The 21,525-nt window shown below is 44.7% G+C and overlaps 1 protein-coding gene across 8 annotated transcripts in view; it reads right to left on the bottom strand.

Annotated features, from left to right (window-relative positions):
* The window catches only part of AP2M1 (adaptor related protein complex 2 subunit mu 1), a 43,288-nt gene that overhangs the window by 6,981 nt on the left and 14,782 nt on the right, over positions 1-21,525 (bottom strand). For 4 of the 8 annotated variants that reach the window (XM_038416136.2, XM_043491937.1, XM_043491938.1 and 1 more), the window contains exons 2-7: positions 16,526-16,638; positions 7,919-8,184; positions 6,185-6,267; positions 1,192-1,197; positions 383-518; positions 102-243 (exon numbers count right to left, since the gene is read on the bottom strand). In XM_038416136.2, the coding sequence (XP_038272064.1) occupies positions 102-243; positions 383-518; positions 1,192-1,197; positions 6,185-6,267; positions 7,919-8,184; positions 16,526-16,599 (707 nt within the window). In that variant the 5' untranslated portion in view covers positions 16,600-16,638. The remainder of the gene's footprint in view (positions 1-101; positions 244-382; positions 519-1,191; positions 1,198-6,184; positions 6,268-7,918; positions 8,185-16,525; positions 16,639-21,525) is intronic. The other 4 variants (XM_038416139.2, XM_043491941.1, XM_043491940.1 and 1 more) reach the window with 1 other exon arrangement.

Genomic DNA, 21,525 nt, shown 5'->3' with positions numbered 1-21,525 from the left:
TCCAGTTCTCAAGGAGATAAAGATCTCACATCAGCTCTGTCTACCAGATCAAAAACTGCTAAGTCCCTGGCTCCTAAGGAATCCTGCCCTAACATTCTTACCTTTTCCCTGTTTCATCTGCAGTCCCTTTGCCCTGTTTCTCAATGACGATCTTGTCATTCATACCAAACTTGCACTCTGGCATTCCACTCAGATAGCTCTTCATCACCACCCGGCCAGAGACGTGGGCACTGAGAACCTGACCTGGGTGGAGAAGAGCACACACTGAAGCAGCACCAGGAGGTTAGGTTGCTATCTACAGAATCCCCACTCCTGCCCCCTGGGGATATTGCCGATTCCAAGCCTATCCACTGTGACAAAAGCCTGCTCCTCTTCCACTTACCCTGTGGTGACATTAACAGATTCACACTCTCCAGCACATCCAGGAAAAGCTCATTCCTACGGTACTTGATCCCTTCACGTCTCCAGCCAATCTGACCAGTCACCTGACTGGTAATCTGCGATTGTTCTTCTTTAGTCTGAATAAGAGGGAAGATTATAGTTCTTTGGAAACCCAACATTAAGCATTAATAGTAGTTTACAGCTGAATATAGAGCAAGTTGCTTGTAGTGCAAGACAATTGGCCATGAGACTACATCTGTTGCTTTGATCTAGGATGCCATCAGGATACCCCATTGGGTATCAATAGCCAAGTTAGTGTGCAGTGTCCATAAGAAGAGTTCCCTTGTTCTGGGAAGGGACTGATTATTCTCACTCATCTGGCTCTAGTCTCTGCCATCATAAGGAAGCAAGGATAGGTCTCTTTCCATTAGGTCAGGTAGAGTATAGTTAGACCAAGGGTTAAGTACAGGGAAATTAGACCTAGAATGCAGTTCAGGCTTTACCAAGCCATGATGGCTGACAGCAAACCCTGGGCTAGCCAAGAATAATGCCACCAGACGAATGTAACGAGATACGAGTTTGACAAGCTTTGTATTGTATTTTACACTGGTCAGGCCAGGATCAGACCAGTTTCCAACAGCTGGCAAGAGACACCCAAAAATATTCAAGTTGGGGACAGCCATTACATGTCAAGTTACACATACATTGTGTCAGTATAACAGCTGCTGCTCTGGGATCTAATCCCACTAACATCATTTGCACTACTAACATCGTTAAGGATTTGCTGGGCCGTACAGCAGGTTCGCCTACCTGGTGCTATAGGCAGGTCCAGTCAGACGCAGAGCGAGAAGAAGCAGATGTATAGCAGCAAGTGTTGTGCACACAGAGTTAACAGGCAAGCAGGTCAGTAGCAGGAAAGGGAAGGAAGAGGAAAAAGAGGCAGGTTAGGTTCAGGGCTACCTCAGGAGGGGAACACAGTAGGTTAGCTTTTCACTATCTGGGCGACTAATAAGCACAAACAAGCTGAAGGCTTTCCTGTAAGCTTAGGCTATGGAGCAACTCCAGCACTGAAAGGACTACTTCCAGACATGACCTGCCAAGGCACCACTGAACAGGGACAAGGCAGGAGCCTGAAATCTGCTCAGCAGGGCAGGCAGAGTGGAGAACACTTACTTGGGTGAGCGCCAGGCCTTGCACAGCAAGACAACTTTGCATTGGGTCTAGACTCTGCACTCCCCTCAGTCTAAGTCATTGGCACTTGCCATACCCCAGCACAACCACAAAGGGGATATTAGAGTGAAGCAGGAGGGTACTCTATAAGACAGTCTCATAGCAGTGGATGCAGACATTAGGTTTCATTTTCACCATTAGGCCCCATTTTAATCCTGGTTCTTCCAGGAAAATGGCTATGTTTTGGGCAACATCAGCCTTTTGTCTCACGTCCCTGTGGCTGTAACCACAAGGGGGCAGTGTGTGAACTCAGTATTGTAAACCAAGCACATGAACAGCAGGGAATTTGGATCTATGCCAGGCTCCTCATTAACGAGGTTTCAAATATCTCCAGTTTTATGCTCACGCTGCCATTAGACTATTGCCTTCCTTAAACAAGATACTAGCTCAGGATCTGCAGGACACTGTCCATACAGCACTTTGCGAATACCCTGCAGGGTACCCCATGGTCTCTCACCCACCCCACTGACCAACCCCTTATATGTGTATCCTTCAATCCTTTGAATATTTTTGCCAAACTATTGCTTCAATTTTAGGCCTAATGGTAGGAACGGGGAGGCTTGAGCAGACGTGAATCCCCGGGGCTCCAGTTTCTGTGACAGACAGTCAGTGGAACATTTACTGGTTATCAGATGCAAGTCATGGTTGATTGCGTAGTCAGAGCCACTTCGCAGAATGCCGTCACACATGGGAAAGCCAGTGGGGTGTATGGCTCTAGCTCAGCTCACTGCTCAACCGGATGAATGTTGCTTTGAGGCGAGTTCCTGCTCAAGCCACTCTGTTGGGCTGTTTTTGTCCGGCAGCCAGATGGGGCAAGTCTAACTGCTTCTACTGAATGGAGCTGGTCGACCTCAACTGTTCAAGGGTATTTGGCTCTGCTGAGGCAGCCCCACAGCTACTGTATTCACTAAATCCTTGGAATATTATGGTGTTGCAGGATTTTTGTTTTGAACACACAGCTACTGAGACAGGCCAGCATGTCATCTCCTGGGGGTGCATGTGGAGTGCTAATCAGCATGCGCCCTGGGCTCTGGAATGCAGAGAGGCTTCCAATTCAGAGTGGGGATTACCAGACATTTTGTAGCTATAGAATTCCTACAGCTGCAGAATATCCAGAACTTTGCTAATAAGTGAGAAGTACGGGAGATGCTGATGGATAGGAATTGCAGTAGAAAGTTCCCATAGGGCATACTTTTTGGAGTGTGGTGTGTGATTTTTTCCTAGAATTAGTTCCTATTTATAATAGGGGGTGTAGAGATGGCAAACTGGCCTCCCTTTTTCTGCCCAGAAGCAGGGCCATCAGGAAAAGATTTCAAAAGCCGAGAGTTTAGTTTTTCCATGAAAGGGAGGTGAGCCAAGCTACAGTGCAAGCTTCTGCAAAGGGAGATCAATGCAATCTGTACCCTGCTGTGCTTAGTGCTGGGTCTCCCTAGAAGACAGACTACCCCTTATGTAGGTACACAATATTGACCGGAAGGGACACACTAATGTCTGTCATGAGCTTCAGAGTGACATGACACCCTTTCCAGCACCCTGTGGGAGCTGCTTTGAGAAGCTATAAAGCAATAGCCCGTCAGAACCGCCATTTCCAGAATTCATTTGTGTCCAGTTGTTACCAGCCCTTCCAAGAAGGCAATGTGCATTTTGGACAGTTTAAGACCTTCCTGTGGATGTGTAAGGGGTCAATGTGTCAAAGGCAGGGCCGTCCCTAGGCATATGCAGAATACGCAGCTGCGTAGGGCACCATGAAATTTGGGGCACCAAATTGCCCCAAAATTCATGATGCCCTAGGCAGCTGCATGCCGCATACAAGGCAGCACCAGCTCCGGCGACCAGCCCTATCCCCCGGTCGGCACCAGGCAGGCTGTGCCCACTGCAAGGGGCAAGGCCATTCCGAGCGGGGTGTAGAGCCCGGGACAACTCCCTCAGCCCTGCCTCTTATCCTTCCCCCCTGCCTACCCCTATGTCACCTCTTCCCCCAGTGACCCCACACTCCCCAGCAGTGGCGGGAAGCAGAGCAACCCGGCCCCAGCCTGCTCCCAGTCACATCACCCCACTGCCGGTGAGTGCAGTGGGTGGTCCTTCCCCCGCCCGAGCGGCACAGCTGGGGAGAAGCAGAGTGGGCTGGGGCCAGGTCACTCCACTTCCTGCCACTGATGAGTGCTGGGGGAGGTGGGGAGGGAAGAGAGGAAGGAGATGACACCCAAGCCTCCTCCCCCAAAGCAGCCTCCCACAGCTCCTGCCTCCCCAGCCCTGCGAGCCTTGAGTGCAGCCGAGACACTCTGCGGGGCTGGGGGGGAGGAAAGAAGAGGAGGTGCTCAGGCTGCATAGGGCACCCTAATTGGTAGGGATGACCCTGGTCAAAGGAAGCAGAGTTCAAAGCTATTTGGAAAAAGTGTCATAAGTCAGACTATTTGGAACTGAAGGATGCTTACAGTAGTCTTTTCCACAGTACAGCTGGACTGAGGCCTAAAAATGTCTATCACAAAAACAGGACAGGCAAGCCACCTAGCATTGCCCCGTGTACATACTTTGGCAGGTTTAGTCTCAACGGTTACATGCAGTTAAAGTCCTTGGACGCAGAAATCTGGATTCCAAGCAAAATTTGCTTTCTTTGATAGATACACAGAGTGCACGATGAAGTCCTGGAAATATGGTAGGACTCTCAAGCAGAACAATCTGAGGGCCTTGTAGGTACAATGCCAGCTGCAGACCGAATCTGCTCGTTTTTAATAGGAGGGTGAAGCCCATTGACAGAATCCCAGCATGCAAAGCAGAACTGTTATTCGGTTCAAGATGGACCATTGCCAGGGATAACAGCACAGCTGGCTCTTTGGCCAGCTGTTGAATGAGCTAGGTATGATGGTGATGGAGCCTGAGCTGTATGTGGCAGTTTATTGCCTACCAGCATGAAGATTTGCTAACAGGAATGAAGAGCAGTGTTTAAAAGATACATCAAGGAAGGAAGTGACGGAGATGGTTAGTTTTAAATCTTCCTAGACAGTGGAGCTGACTCAGCCAGTTTGGGCACTGACTGCCTGGCGTGTCAGATTGCAGCAGGCTGGAGTGATCAGGAGGGGGTGAGGAGGGAGGAAGCCTGGAAGAGCAGGCTTTCCAGAGCCTTCACATCTGGCCCGACACTTCCTGCTGGAGTCCAAGTCAGCAGTTTGTGCAAGAGGGAATGTGGGTGGGGCTCTTGGCTGGCAAAGGGTGAGGCCACTGCTGTTGGGATTTCTGGTTTAAAAAAAAAGCAGTTACTGGGAAAGTTAGTGCAGGTGAAGGTAGTTAGACTGCAGCCCTGGAGAAACTCACCAGATTAACAAGATTCAGACTGGTCACTAATGCAGGTTTAGGACTCAAGTCCCCTCCCTTCTTCCAACTCTGCCTATGCAGAGCAGGTGAGAAGTGACTTTTCTCCACTCTGAATTGCATGGCTTTTGCCTAAACTGGGTGGAGTGTATAGTTGGCCTGCTATGGGCATGGCCATGGCCATTCAGAACCAGAGCTGAATGACCGCTGTGCTCCCAGCAATTCCACAGGGTCCAACATGTACTGCAACTGCAGAATTCTTTCACCCCACTTGGCCCTTCTGCCTCATGGCCAACTCCTACTCCATAGCAGGTGGATTTCATGAACAGCTCTGTGGAGTTGAGTGCATCAGTAAGATCTCAGAAGCAATGCCTGCCCAACGAGTTCAAACAAGCCCAATTCTTAGTTCTACTTCAGGTTGTACAGTCCAAAAAGCACTGAACGGCAAGCGAGTGCACCCTCCTCTAGGGGGATTGCGCTTCCCTCCTCTGACACCCAGCTGTCCTTTTCAGAAGATCCTCCATGTGCCTGTCATCAAGCGATCACGCTTTTCCTTTCCTATCTAGGTTTAAGCTCTTTGGGGCAGACGCTGCCTGGTGTCTGTACGCTACCTAGCGCACTTCATTTGGGACTTTTTAGGTGCTACCATTATACAAAAGCTAAACAAAGCAGCAACTAAATCTGTGAGGGCAAGGCCATGTAGCTAAGAATAAGGGAGAACGGCAAGACTCATCAGGCTGCAAAAAAAGGTCACCCAGGTGAAGGTGAGAGCCCTATGGCTTGAGACACTAAGAACTGGAGAGTAGACTGGAGCAGGAGTCAGAACCATCCTGCTCTAGCAGAGGGATATGAACAAGTTCTCTCCCTAACTGGGCTATGTCTAGGGCTTACCCAGATACATGTTTATCTCCACCTGTCAGCCTGATTGTCAGTCAGTTCAATGAAATGAAACTATTGAATTTTGCAAGTAAAGGAGTGATCAGAGCTGCCCCAGCTTAGTCCCTGCTCTTGTGGGAGAGAAACAAGGAGATGGAGCAAGTACATCGTAAGCACGGAGCGAAACACTGCTTATGTTCTCCCCTATGTTCAATCTATCCAGCTTCCTGTACCATGACCAGCTCAGATCCCATGGTCAAAGTTTGTGTACTTTAGATAGATCCCTCCCCCAAGAGACTGAGACCCCTACACTTCCTTGAACAGATTTTTATACCAAGATAGACCAGGGACAGGACAGTGCTACTATATCCTAAATCCCCTTCATTACCTGGCTCTTGATGCCTTGTTGCGTGATGAAGGTTTTCAAAGCCCCTGTCTCAGAGTTCTGAGGATAGCCAAAGTCCAGGATTTCTACAGAAGGGTAAAGAATAATCAGCTCAAAGAACCCACAAGACAAGAGAGCTGCAGGGTGTAAGTCACTTCCAACGCAAGCAGTCCCCAGCGCTAAACATTCCTAGAGGGAGAAAGGACTGGAGCATGGATGCCCACCCCCCTCCACAGAACCTGGAGCCTCTGAAGCAGGGCGGACGTGACCAGCCCAAGACTTGCACCAGAATGCTCCTCTGCAGCAGACACAGCCCTGCTGGACAAACTGCAGTGACTGTCTGGGGGAAATCAAATTTTCAAGCCAGTTTGGGGGCAAGGGAGGGTTTGTCCATTTGGAAGTGAGGAGCTCACTAGCTCTCACAGTGCTGTACTTCAGGGTCTAAATACCAGCAAGACAAGACAGATATCCAGGGGACACTGAAGAGGGTCTATCCAGAGACATCCAAGGGACAGTGAAGAGGGTCTATCCAACAGCAGAATAATCTATCTTTGCAGCATTTTCTTTAGGTTTTGATTTTCGCATGAAGATGTAATAAAAATCAAAACCTAAAAAAATAACAGCAGAGTAGTGACACCGCAGGGTGAGCCAGCAGGGGAGAGAAACAGCCGTTAGCTACAGAGAAAAGTGCACTTGGCCCCTCCAGGGGAGGGCGGGCCACCTACACAAAATCCAGCGGGGATAGCAAACCTGTAATGTGAATATAACATGACACTGCACATGCAGGAACTGTTACCACTCTGCTAGGAGAGGGCAGGCTTTGAGCACCAAAGGCAGAGCCTGCCATGTAAGAGAAATGGCAATAAATTACAGCTCTGCAGCTTCTCCTCCATCCCCATCAAGAGGAACCTGTAGAGAGTTTATCAAGCACTAACTGTGACCTTTGGGCAGGCTCTGAATCCTAGTACACCCACACTTGTTTCATTCTTTTGATTTCAAGTCTGGAGGAAGATGGAGCTCAGTTTTAGGAAACAGCTGACACTGGCTATCAAGAGAGTTACGGCATTAGAAATAATTGTATTTGTATTGGCATTAGGCAAGATGAGAACCCAGAATCAGCCCAAGTGCAGACCTTTAGCCTCCACGGATCCAAGCAGTTTTTTGTATTTTTTTAAAATACATGGAGCATCAAAAAAGTTTCAGTGAGCATCCACAGTAGTACCTGTAATAGCTAGATAGAAGAGACTGCAATAATATGCCATTGGAAGCAGCTCTGAACTGCACTATCACCTCAGTGGGAGGAGAGGGCTGAGGTGTTAGCTCCCCAGACTTGCTCGAACACCAAGTAAGGAACAGGGCAAATAGCCCACACGGCATGGACACCAGCTCTTGATTAGATTCAATGATGGTTGCTGAAGCAGTGATTTGCTTCACTTTCTCAACATGTTTATGCCATCCTCATCACCACCATAGCACCGATAATCTCACTACTGAAGTGAGGAGCAGCTAACAAGCTTAAGTGTTTGAGAATGGGGAAGCTCCATCGTCCTACACTTGAGAGCACCGGAAGGCAAAATGCACTGAAACTTTAAAGCAGAGCTAGAAGCTGTATGGCCCTGCCCCATACAAACTACACGAAACTACTCAGAGGCAATGCTGGGATGGGGGTAAGCTATGGCTGATTGGATCCTGGCAATTAACTGGGTATCTCAAGTAGGGGTCATAAGGGAAACTCACCATCCAGCAGCTCATAGATCAGCACAAAGTTGTTCTTGATGTTCTCCTCGCTGATCTTCCCGAAGTAGGCAGTCATCACGTCGCACATCTTGTAGAGGAATTCAAAGACCATGGCAGCATTGACATTCTGCTTGGTGACTGCAGCCAGCCAGATGTTGGAACGCTTGACATGGAAGAAACTGGTGCGGGCAATGTTGGTGACAGGCGAACGCACCTGCTGCCGTGCATGGATGACATTGACACGGAAGGCGTCCACTGCATTCCGCCTAGAGGGTTGTCACAAGAGGCGGAAAAACAGAATTAAATGCCACATGAACCCTGCAGATTGGTCAGAAACTGTAGCCAAGTTGCTTAAGGACTACATTTGTTAAGCTACAGCTACATTTGCCTGGCCCTTATCCGGAAGGCCGTTTGGGACATTATAGCTAATGGGGTCTAAGAGTTCAGGAACAGAGTCAACATGTTAAATCCTGCAATATACTATGTGAGGGGAACGAGGAAAGAGAACCTACTGCACCTCTAAGAAATTGGACTATGGCTCAACACCAATTCCCATCTGCCTCCAGATGGAAGTTTCTCAACTGGCCTAACAAGAGGCTTCCTCTCAATTCCCCTTGCTAGTGCTCCCTCATTGGCTAGCACCGTCAGAGGCCAAAAGGCACAGCAGGCTGTAGAATAGGTAGAGAGAAACCCAATTCTGACTAAATACACAACAGCCTTTCACTTCCTATTCTCCACCCCTTAAAGCTTCACAGCAGCCTGGCTTCTATACCTGCTGCCCCCCACTACTTGCTTGATGTTTAGGTTGACTGCAACCCCTTCTGCATGAAAGGGACTGCTGTCATATCACATGCCATTGTGAAAATCCATCAAATCCTACTAGATTCACTTGCCTGATGTATGGAGGCAGGCGGTGTCAGGAATGGGACTGTTCCCAGATGTGCTTCATCTCTGAACACAGCAAGCATTAATGAGGAAGCTCAAACCAGTCGGTGAAATGTAGAATTTAGAGCATATTTTACTTGTTTCCAGTCTACACTGCTAGTCCTTATGCTATACTTCTAAAAACACAGGTACTTCTAAAGGCAGGTACTGTGCAAGCTTCCCTATGTAGCTCTGCCATTCCCTTTAATCTCAACATGATGCACTACCATTCTGGTCCTTTGTCTTAAAACTCACTATACAGTTGACAATTTATGTGCGCTAGACCAAATCCTTACTGTACAAATGCCTTTACTTTTAAGAGATGTGGAATTTAAACCTAGAACAAACTCCAGAGGCTAGCTCTTCAACCATCTGCATTATGTAGCAGGAAGGTTTTGGCATCCTGGCCACTGCATAGTTACCAGACTGTACTCCCATAATTAAGCTGAAAGTCCATTAAGTCAGGACGCTTTTTACGCTCTTTTCTTGATGAAAGCCTGAGAACTACAGTGTGTACACCAAGGAATGAGCTAGGAGCCATACAATAGTCCTTCAAATACCTCTGCTCTGGGATAGACCCTATGATATAGAACAGGGTTTCTCAAATTGGTTTGCAGACCCCTGTGGGTCCATGAAGGTACTCCAAGGGATCTACAAGTCACATCCAGAGCCACTGGCCCCGCTGATCAACTCCTCCCCCGCCTTCCAAGTTCAACAGCATGCAGGAGGCGCTGGGAGGGAGGGAGAAGGAAAGAGGTGGGAAAGAGGAGGGATGGGGTAGAGCGGAGCAGGCAGCTTGGGGGTCCAGGAAAATTTTTAAATCAAAATGTGGGTCCTCAGGTTGGTAAAGTTTGAGAACCGCTGATACAGAAGATAAACACTATTTCTAATAGGCTGTTAGGTGTTGAACTACCTACTGCAATTCTGATGCCTTTGCATTTTGGTAGTCAAGATACTGGGTATAGTTAGTATTAGTGAGTTGGATAGTAAATACTCATCCTCAAAATGGATTAAGTTCCAGCCCCTTCAATCTTTGTCACTTACAATTGATAACATACATTGTTACTACCTAAGAACCTTGAAGAATACTAGTTTAGTTTCTGTCTTCAAGATGGAGACAAGAATTACTTCTCATCCTGAAGAGTTTAAGTTCCTCAGTAATACTTAAGTGTTACCCAATAAACCCTGCAATGAACGATAATGCTCCAGGATTGGGCTAAATCTTCCCCCACTAACTCTAATACTAGCCCCAAGAGTCATGGACTGGCCAAGACAGAGAGGAAGCCTCAAATGAATGCAACTTTTAGCACATCAATTCCCCACTTCGTTGGGCCAGTCATGGCCTGCCACGTGTCTCTTACCTATTGCTACAGCAGCCAATGAGATGGGATGAACAGAAATGGCGCCAGCGAAGAAAGGAGGAGTGACAGCAATAAGAGAAAGGGTTAGAAACACACACAAGGCACAATGAATCCAAAGAGATAAGGAGAGACCAAATAGCACCCCCTCCCCGTTTCCAGGCAAAAGAGGTACTTCCTGGAAAGTCAGAAGCTGTGACAGCAGTGAAGCCATTGCAGACAGAAACTTAACATGCAGTGGTCACTCAGCAGCTGTCTGTGCCAACAGATTTCTGTGCTGTTTAGTTGCAGCTCTAATTGGGTGTTTAGTCAGAGCCATACCCAAGTTGCTATCAGTATTACCCAATTTTCACACTTATGTGCAGTTTATTACAAATAAATAGACACCAAGAATGAAGAAGCCTCAAAGTGTCAGGCTGCATCTAATGGAGAAGCCTGCTCAGAGTTTAGATTTCCCCTATCAGCAGGCATCAGGGCGTGATATTACTGATCTGACTGAGGCCCCATTCTCTCCTAAAAGGCTATTGTTTTGGCTGAAGCATCTGAGGCTTGGCCCAACCATAGGGAATTATAGAAAGTCAGGCACAATCAGAGCATGAAGGAGAGATGTCACTTCCAGAAGATTCAGATGCTGCACTTTATCATCAGCTTGGCACAACTAAGAATGAGTGTGATAATCAAAGCACAAGATCAATATTAAGAGAGTCTGGTTTGAACCAAATGCTCAAGAGGATACATGCAATTTGTCATTTAATAGCACATTCCTACCAGGTGTCTATATGGAGATCTGCATGTTTAAATGCAGGCAGGATTACTTCAGGAGTTAACCATACAAATAAAAAAACTGCACTTGAAGGTTACAGTGAACCCTTCCATGTAATCTTGAATTAAATGCACTGTGCTTTTGTTTCAATATGGAGTTAAGGTAACAAGACCATTTATGCATGCATCTAGTTCAATTGCATTGGCAGATGCTCTACATGCATTTATTTCAAGCCATTCTTTTAGAGAGAAGTTGCAAGCAAACAAATCTCAAGTTTGAGTGCTATACAAAAGTGCCAAAAAATTCTAAGCAATGGTTACTTAACTGCTACTCTGCTCACTGGACACCAAGTTAACATATGCAGTTTAAGATTCTACATATGCACAAGGTGAAAGTTCTAGCTACTGTAGACCCATGGCTTTGAGTTTCTCCCCCAGTGTGTAGGTTTCAAGTTTCCACAGAGTTTGGCAGGACTGAAGGGCCATACAAGAGCCAAGATGTCAGAAGCCTTAATTTCTCAGAGTTCACACAAAGCATAAGCAGCAGCGCAAGTCTTCCCAATCCCACCCCCATCCAGTCTCAATCCTCTCCCTCCAAAGATGGACATCCGATCAATGGGTCTCAACTCTGGCACTGAAAGACGAAATTCAGCTACCAACCATGAGCTACCAACCAACAAGAGCATCAGTGATTGTTTGTGGCATGCATATCTCCCCTCTGTGCATGACATTCATGTTGACTTTTGCATTAACATCACTGTTCAACTAAGATGGTTTGGAAACAAGAGTCCACAGGCTCCAGGAGTCACAATACAGCCACTTAGGATACTCAGTTGATCCAGCAATGCTTTAGCAACAAGACTGGAGCATTTCATACCCAGACTCCACTTAGGACACAGGACAACAGTATTTTTTATTTTCTTTTGAATACTTAGAAGCTGGATAGTATTCCATTCTCTTCGGACTCTAATGATGTGTTAAGGGGCAGACATGGGCCAGCAACAGCTTGAAGCAGACATGGCTTTGCTATTTCCTGGTTTGGACATTAGCATCAAGCTCTCCTTACTCACTACACAGTACAGCAGAAAACACTAATTTAATTGCTCACTTCCATCACAAGTTTTTAGCATGCACAGGACACTCCCTACCAAGTTACAGCTATTTATAAAAATAGCATATGTGGGCCATTAGCCAACTCTACCAGGTTCCACCACAATGACAGAAGAAACCCCCAATAATTCTTTGGGCACTTCAAGAGCCAGGTGAAGTTCCTGCTGGAAGATTAATTGATCTTTACCAGTTTTAGAGGTTACAACTGTTTTGCAGAGCTGCAAATTGTGAGAAACCCTTCACTTGGAAAGCTTCTTTCCCCAAGGTTTATACTCTGCCCTCGGAAAGAGGTGCTGAAGGCAGAAGTACCCACTTCACTCAGCCAGCCACATTAGTAGTTTGAGCATATGTACACACCCAAACCAGGCCAACCCACTTCATAATCTCCTCAGTACCAAACAGTTGTAATAATTTGAGAGACTTGCTTTTTAGTTCCTTCTAGACAAGTCATTTAACATGGGCCTCAGTTCCCTCATTTGTAAGAGGAGGAAAGTTACTGAAAGCAAAATCCAGATACAGTATTCTGATCTCCACAGCTGTGTAGAGGTAGGAGTTCCCCTTCAGTAAAAGGAGGTTAAATGGGCCCAGGCTGGCTAGTCAACTTATGCTTAGCAAGGCATAGGTCATGTTTCTCAACCCAGGGGTCACAATGAATGCATCAAAGGGTCAAGCAGAGAGCTGCAGAGTGAGCCCACCCTGTGCTTACCCTGCAGTGGCAGCTCTGGTCCCACAGAGCTGGCTGGGCTCTACTCCTTGTTCCAGGAGTTGCAACCTGGTGCATAGGATGCTGCTCAGGTTTGGCCCAGCTGCCCCTCCACCATGAGAGGTAAGAGCCAAATATGACTAAGTGGTTCTGCAACTCCAAGTACCAGATCACAATGCCACTCACAAGTTTAGCCCAGCCAGCTCAGGGGTACCAGGCAAACCTGAGCAGTGCTGCAACCCCAGAGATCACAACGCCCAGAGTGGGGACAGGAGCTACTGTTACGATACACGGTATACTTATTTAGCTCTTTTTAATATATATATCATGGGTAACAAATATTTAAGCCAGTTTTTGGGGGGATTTTTGTGCACTAAAGCTATTTATTGGGTCATGACAGGCCATCAAGGTTTACAAATGGGTCCTGAGCCCAAAGAAGTTGCCAACTGCTGAATGAGGTACAGGACTGAGAACAAAGGCCAAGGCTCCAGTACTGCTACCTTCTGTTCTGCCAGGAGCTTTTTCCAGTCACAAGGGTGACTTTTCATGCAAAAAAGATCAGATGTTTCACTGCACGTTAGGCTCTGAGAGATGGATATGCTGGGGGTGCAAAACAGGGGAAACTGCAAATTATTTGGCCCAGCTACAGCCTTTTGCTGGCCAGTGTTTCAATGGATGCTATTCAGATAAAGCATCCTTAAGTGGTGCCATTTTGAGAGACATTAGAATCAACTTTTAGCTCTACAAGGTTGCAGAATTCATACCCTTAACTGAATTCTTATGAGACTTTACATGTTGATATTTGCATAACTTGTTTCTCCACTACACGTTCTGCATTAGTGTAGGCGTGTGTGTCAATACCCAGCAGATCACACAAGGTTCAGAGGGCTGCTTATTTTTGGGTGTTAGAATATTCTGAAACATTCATGCAGATACATTGTCTCCTGGGCCATCACATGAGCAAGAGGGAGAGAAGATATTACAGGCTCTCCCATCTAGCACTTGGGAGTATTAAAAGGTAGCCTGCAAAGCAAAATTGGGTTCTGCGTCCTTTTCTTCTGTTATGTATAATGAAATCCTGAAAGATTCCCCTTTTTAAAGAAAAAAAATCATGTTTTGCCTACCCTGGGAAAGGCAACTGGAGAGTTGGTTAAGTTAGAATGTACAAGAGTGAAAGATGAGCAATTGAAGGTAAGGGACGGTTTAGAACCTATTCCCTCTGCTTAACGGCTGACTGTACATAATGCACACTTGGGACAAGAATGTCTATTAGACATTTGTTATTCAGCATAAAGTACATACCTCTCAAGTGATAAATTTCTGATAGAGTCATCCTCTAGAAAACCCAGGAGAGATCAAGTTTTATATATTGATATTTTGGAGTTTAAAAGAAAAAAGAAAAAAAATTTACAGGCTGTCATACATCATAAGCAGCAGAGTGAGCACAAACCCAGTTTAATTTTAAATCCTTCAGACCTCAGAAGTCTTAACACTAAGTATTAGTAAAAAGACTGCTCAAACTTCAGTCCTCAGACTGTCTTGAAGAGCTTACCTCCTACCTAGCCCTAGCCACTACCACCTTTGTTATTAGCTTCTACACAAGATACTCTATAGGGAAAGCTGGCCCACGGGGTCACTGAATCTGCTCGTTGTAGCTTTTCAGCCAGTCAGGGAAGAGAGTCAGAAAGGGACATACGACTACATTGCGTGGAATTTTCAACATCATCAAGTGATGCTCTGTGGGATAGCTGCCCAGAGTGCACCACTCCAAATACCACTGCAAGTGTGAACACATTATCACGCAGGCAGCTGACAGTGTGAACACACAACTGTGTTTTCCCTTGAGTGCTCTGAGTGGCAACATAACTGCCAGCAAAAAAACTCTGCCAATGTAGACATATCCTAAAGAGTGACAGACCAAGGATGCATTTTAAACTTATCAGTTAAATAAGCTTCATTGTATTGTTGTGTTAAATAGCTACTTCCTGTTCATGGGAAGATAGGAGGGGGTCAACCACCACTCTATTCCAGTCCAGGGAGAAAAGCTAAACAAATCCCACTACACAACCCAGCTCCAAATGAGGCATTCAGTCTGCAGCAGCCTAAATAAAGGTCCCTGGGAAACGAAGATCTGTTCTGAAAAGAGATTAAGAATAGCAGTGGGGTTCCACACATCTTTGTTTCCACATCAAGGTGGACTGTGCTTATTGCACAATGACTACCTGCTCTCATCTGAAATCTCTGGGTTCTTCTGCACCACCAGTAGTAGAGATTCTACAGACCCAGTTAGACCTTCAAAAACACCTGTTCAGTCCTACTGCCTTTAGAAGATTTGAACAGTCATAACCGATTTGATTATGCGATTCCAATCTGTTGATACTGGACATTAGCTAGAGGCAAGAGTTTTACTATATAAAAAGGGCCTTGCACAACTTTAAAAAAAAAAAAAAGGAAAAAGCTGCACTTGAGAGTTGGATTGCTAACTTCATTGGGATGCTTCTGTCTGGTTTCCATATTAAGAGGCACTAGCAGACACATTATTCCTGTTGAGCACTGCTAGATTCTAGACTTGATAAATATAGAGGTCAGTGCCCATCATCAGGGAAGCACCAACCTGACAGATAGAATCATAGAATATCAGGACTGGAAGTGACCTCAGGTGGCCGTCTAGTCCAACCCCCTGCTCAAAGCAGGACCAATCCTCAATTTTTGCCCCAGATCCCTAAATGGCCCCCTCAAGGATTGAACTCACAACCCTGGGTTTAGCAGGCCAATGCTCAAACCACTTAGCTATCCCTCCCGCAGGTAAAGCAAGTTTCAGATCTATTCTAGGGGCTGCCTAAATTCAACTGGCATGGTCTTTATGGTAGCCAGTGGATATCAGAGGCTTGATCCAAGCAGTAAGAATGAATTGCATGCTGGGCCCTGTAGACCAGTGGTTCTCAATCTTGCCCAACTTATGTACCCCTTTCAGGAGTCTGACTGGTCTTGTGTATCCCAGGTTTCACCTCACTTAAACTATTTGCTTACAAAGTCAGACAAAAATATAAAAAAAGTGTCACAGCACACAGTTGCTGACAAAATGAGAAAGTAAGCAATTTTTCAGTATGAAATTTTAAGTTTGTACTGTCTTCGCTAGTGCTTTTTATGTAGCCTGTTGTAAAACTAGGTAAATATCTAGATGAGTTGATGTACTCCTGGAAGACCTCCGCGCACCCCCAGAGGTATGTGTATCCCTGGTTGAGAACCACTGCTATAGACTACCTCTTATATACAAGTCAGATGTAACCTTCAGCTCCTGGGACCTAGGCAAACTTTGCCCAATGGCTTTGCGGACAATGCGCCATATTCAAGTATGGAAACATACCCTCTTTCTCCCCATGCTCGTGGGGAAGACTAGCACGTGTCCCCTAGGCCTGGTATGTGGTATACACTCAAATGCCATTTTACCACTCCTGCTTTAACTGCAAATCTACCAGCTTCACTGTAAGTTAGGAAGCATCTCCTTACAAAGGTTTTTAGCTGAGAAGCCCAGCCTTACTAGCAGGGCATCTTTTATCACCTGAAGGACACCAATATTCAGAAACAGATCTAGAGTATGTCAAAATATCCTGCTAGTTAAGTTAACATCGTTAAGAACTAGTCTCACATGCACACACAGCTAATGCAGAGGAAGCAGCTATGGAATGTTGTCTGCACAGTGAGTGGGACTAGGGTGCAGAAGCTTTAAGTTGGAGCCAAGTTACTTACCCGATGTCATCACGGTAGACTCGAGAGATTAGAACCTCTCCTTTGTGATTATAAATGAACAAGCCTCCGATCATGATGGAACCTTAGTCTTCTCTTTCCATATTGCATAAGACCTGAGAAGACAGAGGGAGCATTAGGCTTTTTGTATGGCAATAAGTGGTGTAATTGTACAGCATTAGACTTTTCACAGCACTAAATTCTATCAGCTGGGAGATTACATACATGAGTTATTTGTGCTAGAGTCAGAGTTACTGTAAAAGGCAAGAATGAGAGTTCTGACAGGTTTGTATTAAGGTACTAAATTCCTACATGAGGTTACAGGCTTGAATACACTATCACCTTAAAGATTCTGCCAATTAGAGCCAGGTGGAAACTTTACACAAGCACTGATGTGGCTTCTCAACTTGTCAGTTTACCAGGCTATGAGCGAAGTCCCAATTATTCAGGAAAGCGAACACTGATCTGTCACCCTGAAACAAGCTTTGTGGCTCAGTCACTCTGGACCTGTGCGTATGCCCTTGCTGGCTGTGCCACGGCAATAAGCAATCTTGAACTGCTGTTCTACAAAGGTCAAAAGGGCATTGGTACAGGATTCTTACATCCTGAGATTTAAAAAGTTTGAGATGGTTAAAAAAAACCCATCTAATCTGGGAACTCCCAGACTACTTTACTTACTCACGATTTTCACCCCAAGCAGAACCTCTCCCTGACCCCCAATGCAGTGATAGCCAACTATAGAGTTTATTCATTCTGAAGTTTACTTATGGGTGCACATTTTGTAACTTGAGTAAGCTAAGCCTAAGAGATGAACTTCCTAGTTAAGGTATTAATGGCACAGAATGACCTGTACAGTTCGTGTCAGCAGCAAGGAGCTTTATGATACTACTTGATATTGCATGAAATTTTGGTGAAGCTGAGGATTTTGCCTCTTACAATCATATTACACTTGGAGCTCCAGATGCAGTAACCACATAAACTAAGGATATTCAAGCTATTTAGCTTAAGTTGACAATTTAAGCTGTTTTTTAAATAAGAAAGTGTTAGCCCAAGGGTTTCAGAGGAACCTTAGAAGTGTGACCACCAAGTGTAAGGCAGCAGAATTTGTCTATCTGCAGAAACAGCCACAGCCTGAAACAATAACTCAGACCTGATCTACACTTAAATTAGAACTCTAGTGAGGTCATTCAGGGCTGTGAAACATTGTTCCCCAAATGCTGTAATTAGGTCGACCTAACTGTAGGCGTGGCTAGGTCAATAGAAGACTTCTGTAGACATAGCTGCCACCTCACAAATGGATTAACTATATCAACGGAAAAATCTCTTCCATTGATGTACGAAACGTCTACACTACAGAGGCTGCAGCAGGGTAGCAGTGCTAAGATAGTGTAGACATGTGTAGGCCTGAGAAGGATATATTGCAGCATTTGTCTCAACTAGGCGTTTACCCTTAAGTGTAATGAAAGCATTTATTCTGAAGTCTGATGAAACCTTGACCAACACTGGCTAATTTACTGCTGATCAATTTAGCCAGAGCAACTAGTTATAAGGCATAGCAGGGTAGCAAATTGCTAATCATGGTTGCTGGAATGAAGAGTGCCGCCATACCCCCACCCTTTTAACTCAAACTTAGAGTGATTTCTGCATCTTCTTAAAGGGAGAGTTAGAAATACCCCCTCCCCACCTCCACATACTAATTCATAGATTCTGGGGCCAGAAGGGACCACTGTGATCATCTGGTTTGACATCCTGTGTAACAGGCCATAACATTTCCCACCCAAAAGATTCTTGAAGCATCTCTTAAAAAAATTAAAATAAAATCCAGTCGTTTTAAAAATTGCTTTGATGGAGAATCCACCACAATCCTTGTAAGATGTTCCAGTGATTACTTACTCTGTTAAAAATGTATACCTTGGAGTCTAAATTTGCCTACCATTGATTTCCAGCCAGTGGATTGTGTTGCATCTTTCCCTGCTATGCTGAAAAGCATATTAAATATTTGTTCCCCAGATAAGTACTTGACTGATCAAGTCACCCCTTAACCTTGTTAAGATAAATAGATTCAAGGAGCTCAATCTATCACTATAAATCATGTTCTCTAATCCTTGAATTATTCTCATGGTTCTTCTTGGACACCTCTCCAATTTATCAACATCCTTCTTGCATTGTTGATACCAGAATTGAATATTGGACAATATTCCAGCAGTCACACCAATACCAAATACTGAGGTAAAAATCTACTCCTACTTGAGATTCCCGTTTATGCAGGGGAGGATTGCATGAACACTCTTGGCCACAATGTTGCACTGTAGCTCATGGTTAACTGTTCATCCACCACAACCAAGTTTTTTCCCCCACAGTCAGTGTTTGCCAGGATAGATTCCCCATCCTGTAAGTATGGCCTACATTCTTCATTCCCAAACATTTGCATTTAGTTTAAAATACTACTAAAATACATTGTTTGCTTGCACACAGCTTACCAAGTGATCCAGATGACTGTGTATTACTGTATCACCTTTATCAGTGATATTTGTGTTTTCTTCCAGGTCATTGGTAAAAACATTAAATAGTACAAGACCAAAACCCAATTCCTAAAGGGCCCCCACTAGAAAAACAAACCAACCACCTACTTGATGATTCCCTTTTCACAGTTATATTTTGAGCTCTATCATCCACCTTTTAAGACATTTAATCTGTCATGTTATTTTTTAAATCAAAATATTGTGTGGTACCCAGTCAAAACACCTTCTAGAATTCTAAGTATTACATTACGCTATTAGTTTTATAAAAAAAGATGAAAGTTATTTCAGCAAGATATGTTTTCTATAAATCTATACTGATTGGCTTTAATTCTTGAACTAAGATCAACAGCCTCCTAGATGCCACAAACAAAACCCAGCTCCTATACCATCAAAGGTGCCAAGAGTCCCAGCTTCCTGAACTGCCAGAGGCTGTATGCCCACTGTGACTGTTTTGGGATGCAGTTACATGTCAAATCAATGTTAAAAAAAAAATCAGTAGTACATTGTAAGTTTAAGTCAGCACAGGAATTTAGCTTAATATCAGTTCACGAAGGGTATGTGTTCACTACCAACATTAAAGTGCTGCCAAGGCAGTGCTTTAACATAGCTGTGTAGTTGCAGCACCAGCTCAGAGAGCTCCCCCAGCAGTGTAAAAAACCCCCCTCCACAAGGGGAGTAGCTTCCAGAGCTGGTGCACTGTCTACACTGGCACTTTACAGCGCTGCAACTTTCTCACTCAGGGATGTGAGAAAACACCCCGAGTGCTGCAAAGTGCCAGCGTAGACAAGCCCTTAGACACCTCCCAGTAGAGATACTTATATCCCTCCACTTCAGCAGAACTCAGGGCCCATGCTCGCCTGAAGCTACAGGCAAGTGCTGAGCCCAGTATAACATCTAGTATTTCTAGAGGAAAAAGTATTTCATTGTATTCATTGAGTCGCAAAGTGATTATTTTATTGGAGTTTGTTCATCTTGACTCAGATCTCTCTCATTTCAGGCAGAGTCCAGAGATAAGGGAAATGTCACTCTGAATTGACTTGTAATGGTTTACTGCAGAAAAGCCCACTGCCACACAGCAGTATAAGTACTGCACTATGTTGTGCTGTTTTACAAGTAATGGTCTGTCTTCCTATGTCTGGACAAAACCGAAAGTGCATTTTGAGCACTAGTATGTTGACTGAGTACACCGAATAGGTATAGAAATCCAATGACCCATACTTATGACTCTTCAATCACATTAGTAAACCAATTCACAAACCTAATGAAGTGTCCAAAAATGCAAAAACAACATTACTAAAGCTTCATAAGAAAGACCATTGATCTAACCCAGCGTGGCCAATCTAGTCCAGTATCCTGTCTTCCAACAGTGGTCAATGCCAGACACTTGAAAGAGAAAGAACAGATCAGGGCAATTATCGAGTGATCCATCCCCAGTCATCCAGTCCCAACATCTGGCATTAAGAGGCTCAGGGACACCCAGAGCATGAGGTTGCATCCTGACCATTTTGACCAATAGGTCCATCAATGGCTATCCTTCATGAACTTTAGTTCTTTTTTGAAAAACATCCCCCCGGCAACGAATTCCACAAGTTGACTTTGTATTGTGTGAAGAAGTACTTCCTTTTATTTGTATTAAACCTGCTGTCTATCAATTTCATTTGTTCTTGTGTTACATGAAAGGATAAATAATCCTTCCTTATTCACTCTCTCCACACCATTCATTATTTTAGAGACCTTTATCATTCCCTTCCCTTAGTCATCTCTTTTCCAAGTTGAACAGTCCCAGTCTTTTTAATGACAGGTTTCATAGTAGCATCTGTGTTAGTCCTAGTCTTTTTAATCTATCATATGGAAGCTGTTCCATGTCCCTAATCATTTTTGTTGTCCTTCTCTGTACCTTTTCCAATTCTAATATATTTTTTGAGACAGGGTAACCAAGACCACACACAGTATTTGAGATATGGCATTATGATATTTACAGTCTTATTATATATCCCTTTCTGAATGGTTCCTAACACGGTTAGCTTTTTTGACAGCTGCTGTAGATTGAGTGGATGTTTTCAAAGAACTATCTGCAATGAGTCCAAGATCTCAATCTTCAGTAGTAACAGCTAATTTAGACCCCCATCATTTTGTAAGGATAGTTGGGAATATTTTTTCCCCCCCATGTGCATTACTTTGCAATTATCAACACTGAATTTCATTTGCTATTTTGTTGCCCAGTCACCCAGTTTTGTGAGATCGCTTTGTAACTCTTCGCTGTCTGCTTTGGACTTAACTATCCTGAGTGATTTAGTATTATTTGCAAATTTTGCCACTTCATTGTTTACCTCTTTTTCCAGATAATTTATAAACATGTTGAATAGCACTGGTCCCAGTACAGATCCCTGGGGGTCCCAGCTATTTACCTCTCTCCATTGTGAAAACCAACCATTTATTCCTACCCTTTGCTTCTAGCCTTTTAACCAGTTACTGATCTAT

This window comes from Dermochelys coriacea, chromosome 9 (genome assembly GCF_009764565.3).
Source record: "Dermochelys coriacea isolate rDerCor1 chromosome 9, rDerCor1.pri.v4, whole genome shotgun sequence".
In the NCBI taxonomy this organism is placed as follows: domain Eukaryota; kingdom Metazoa; phylum Chordata; order Testudines; family Dermochelyidae; genus Dermochelys; species Dermochelys coriacea.
Note: the sequence above shows the minus strand (reverse complement) of the source record. Positions and strands in the feature narration are given on the sequence as shown.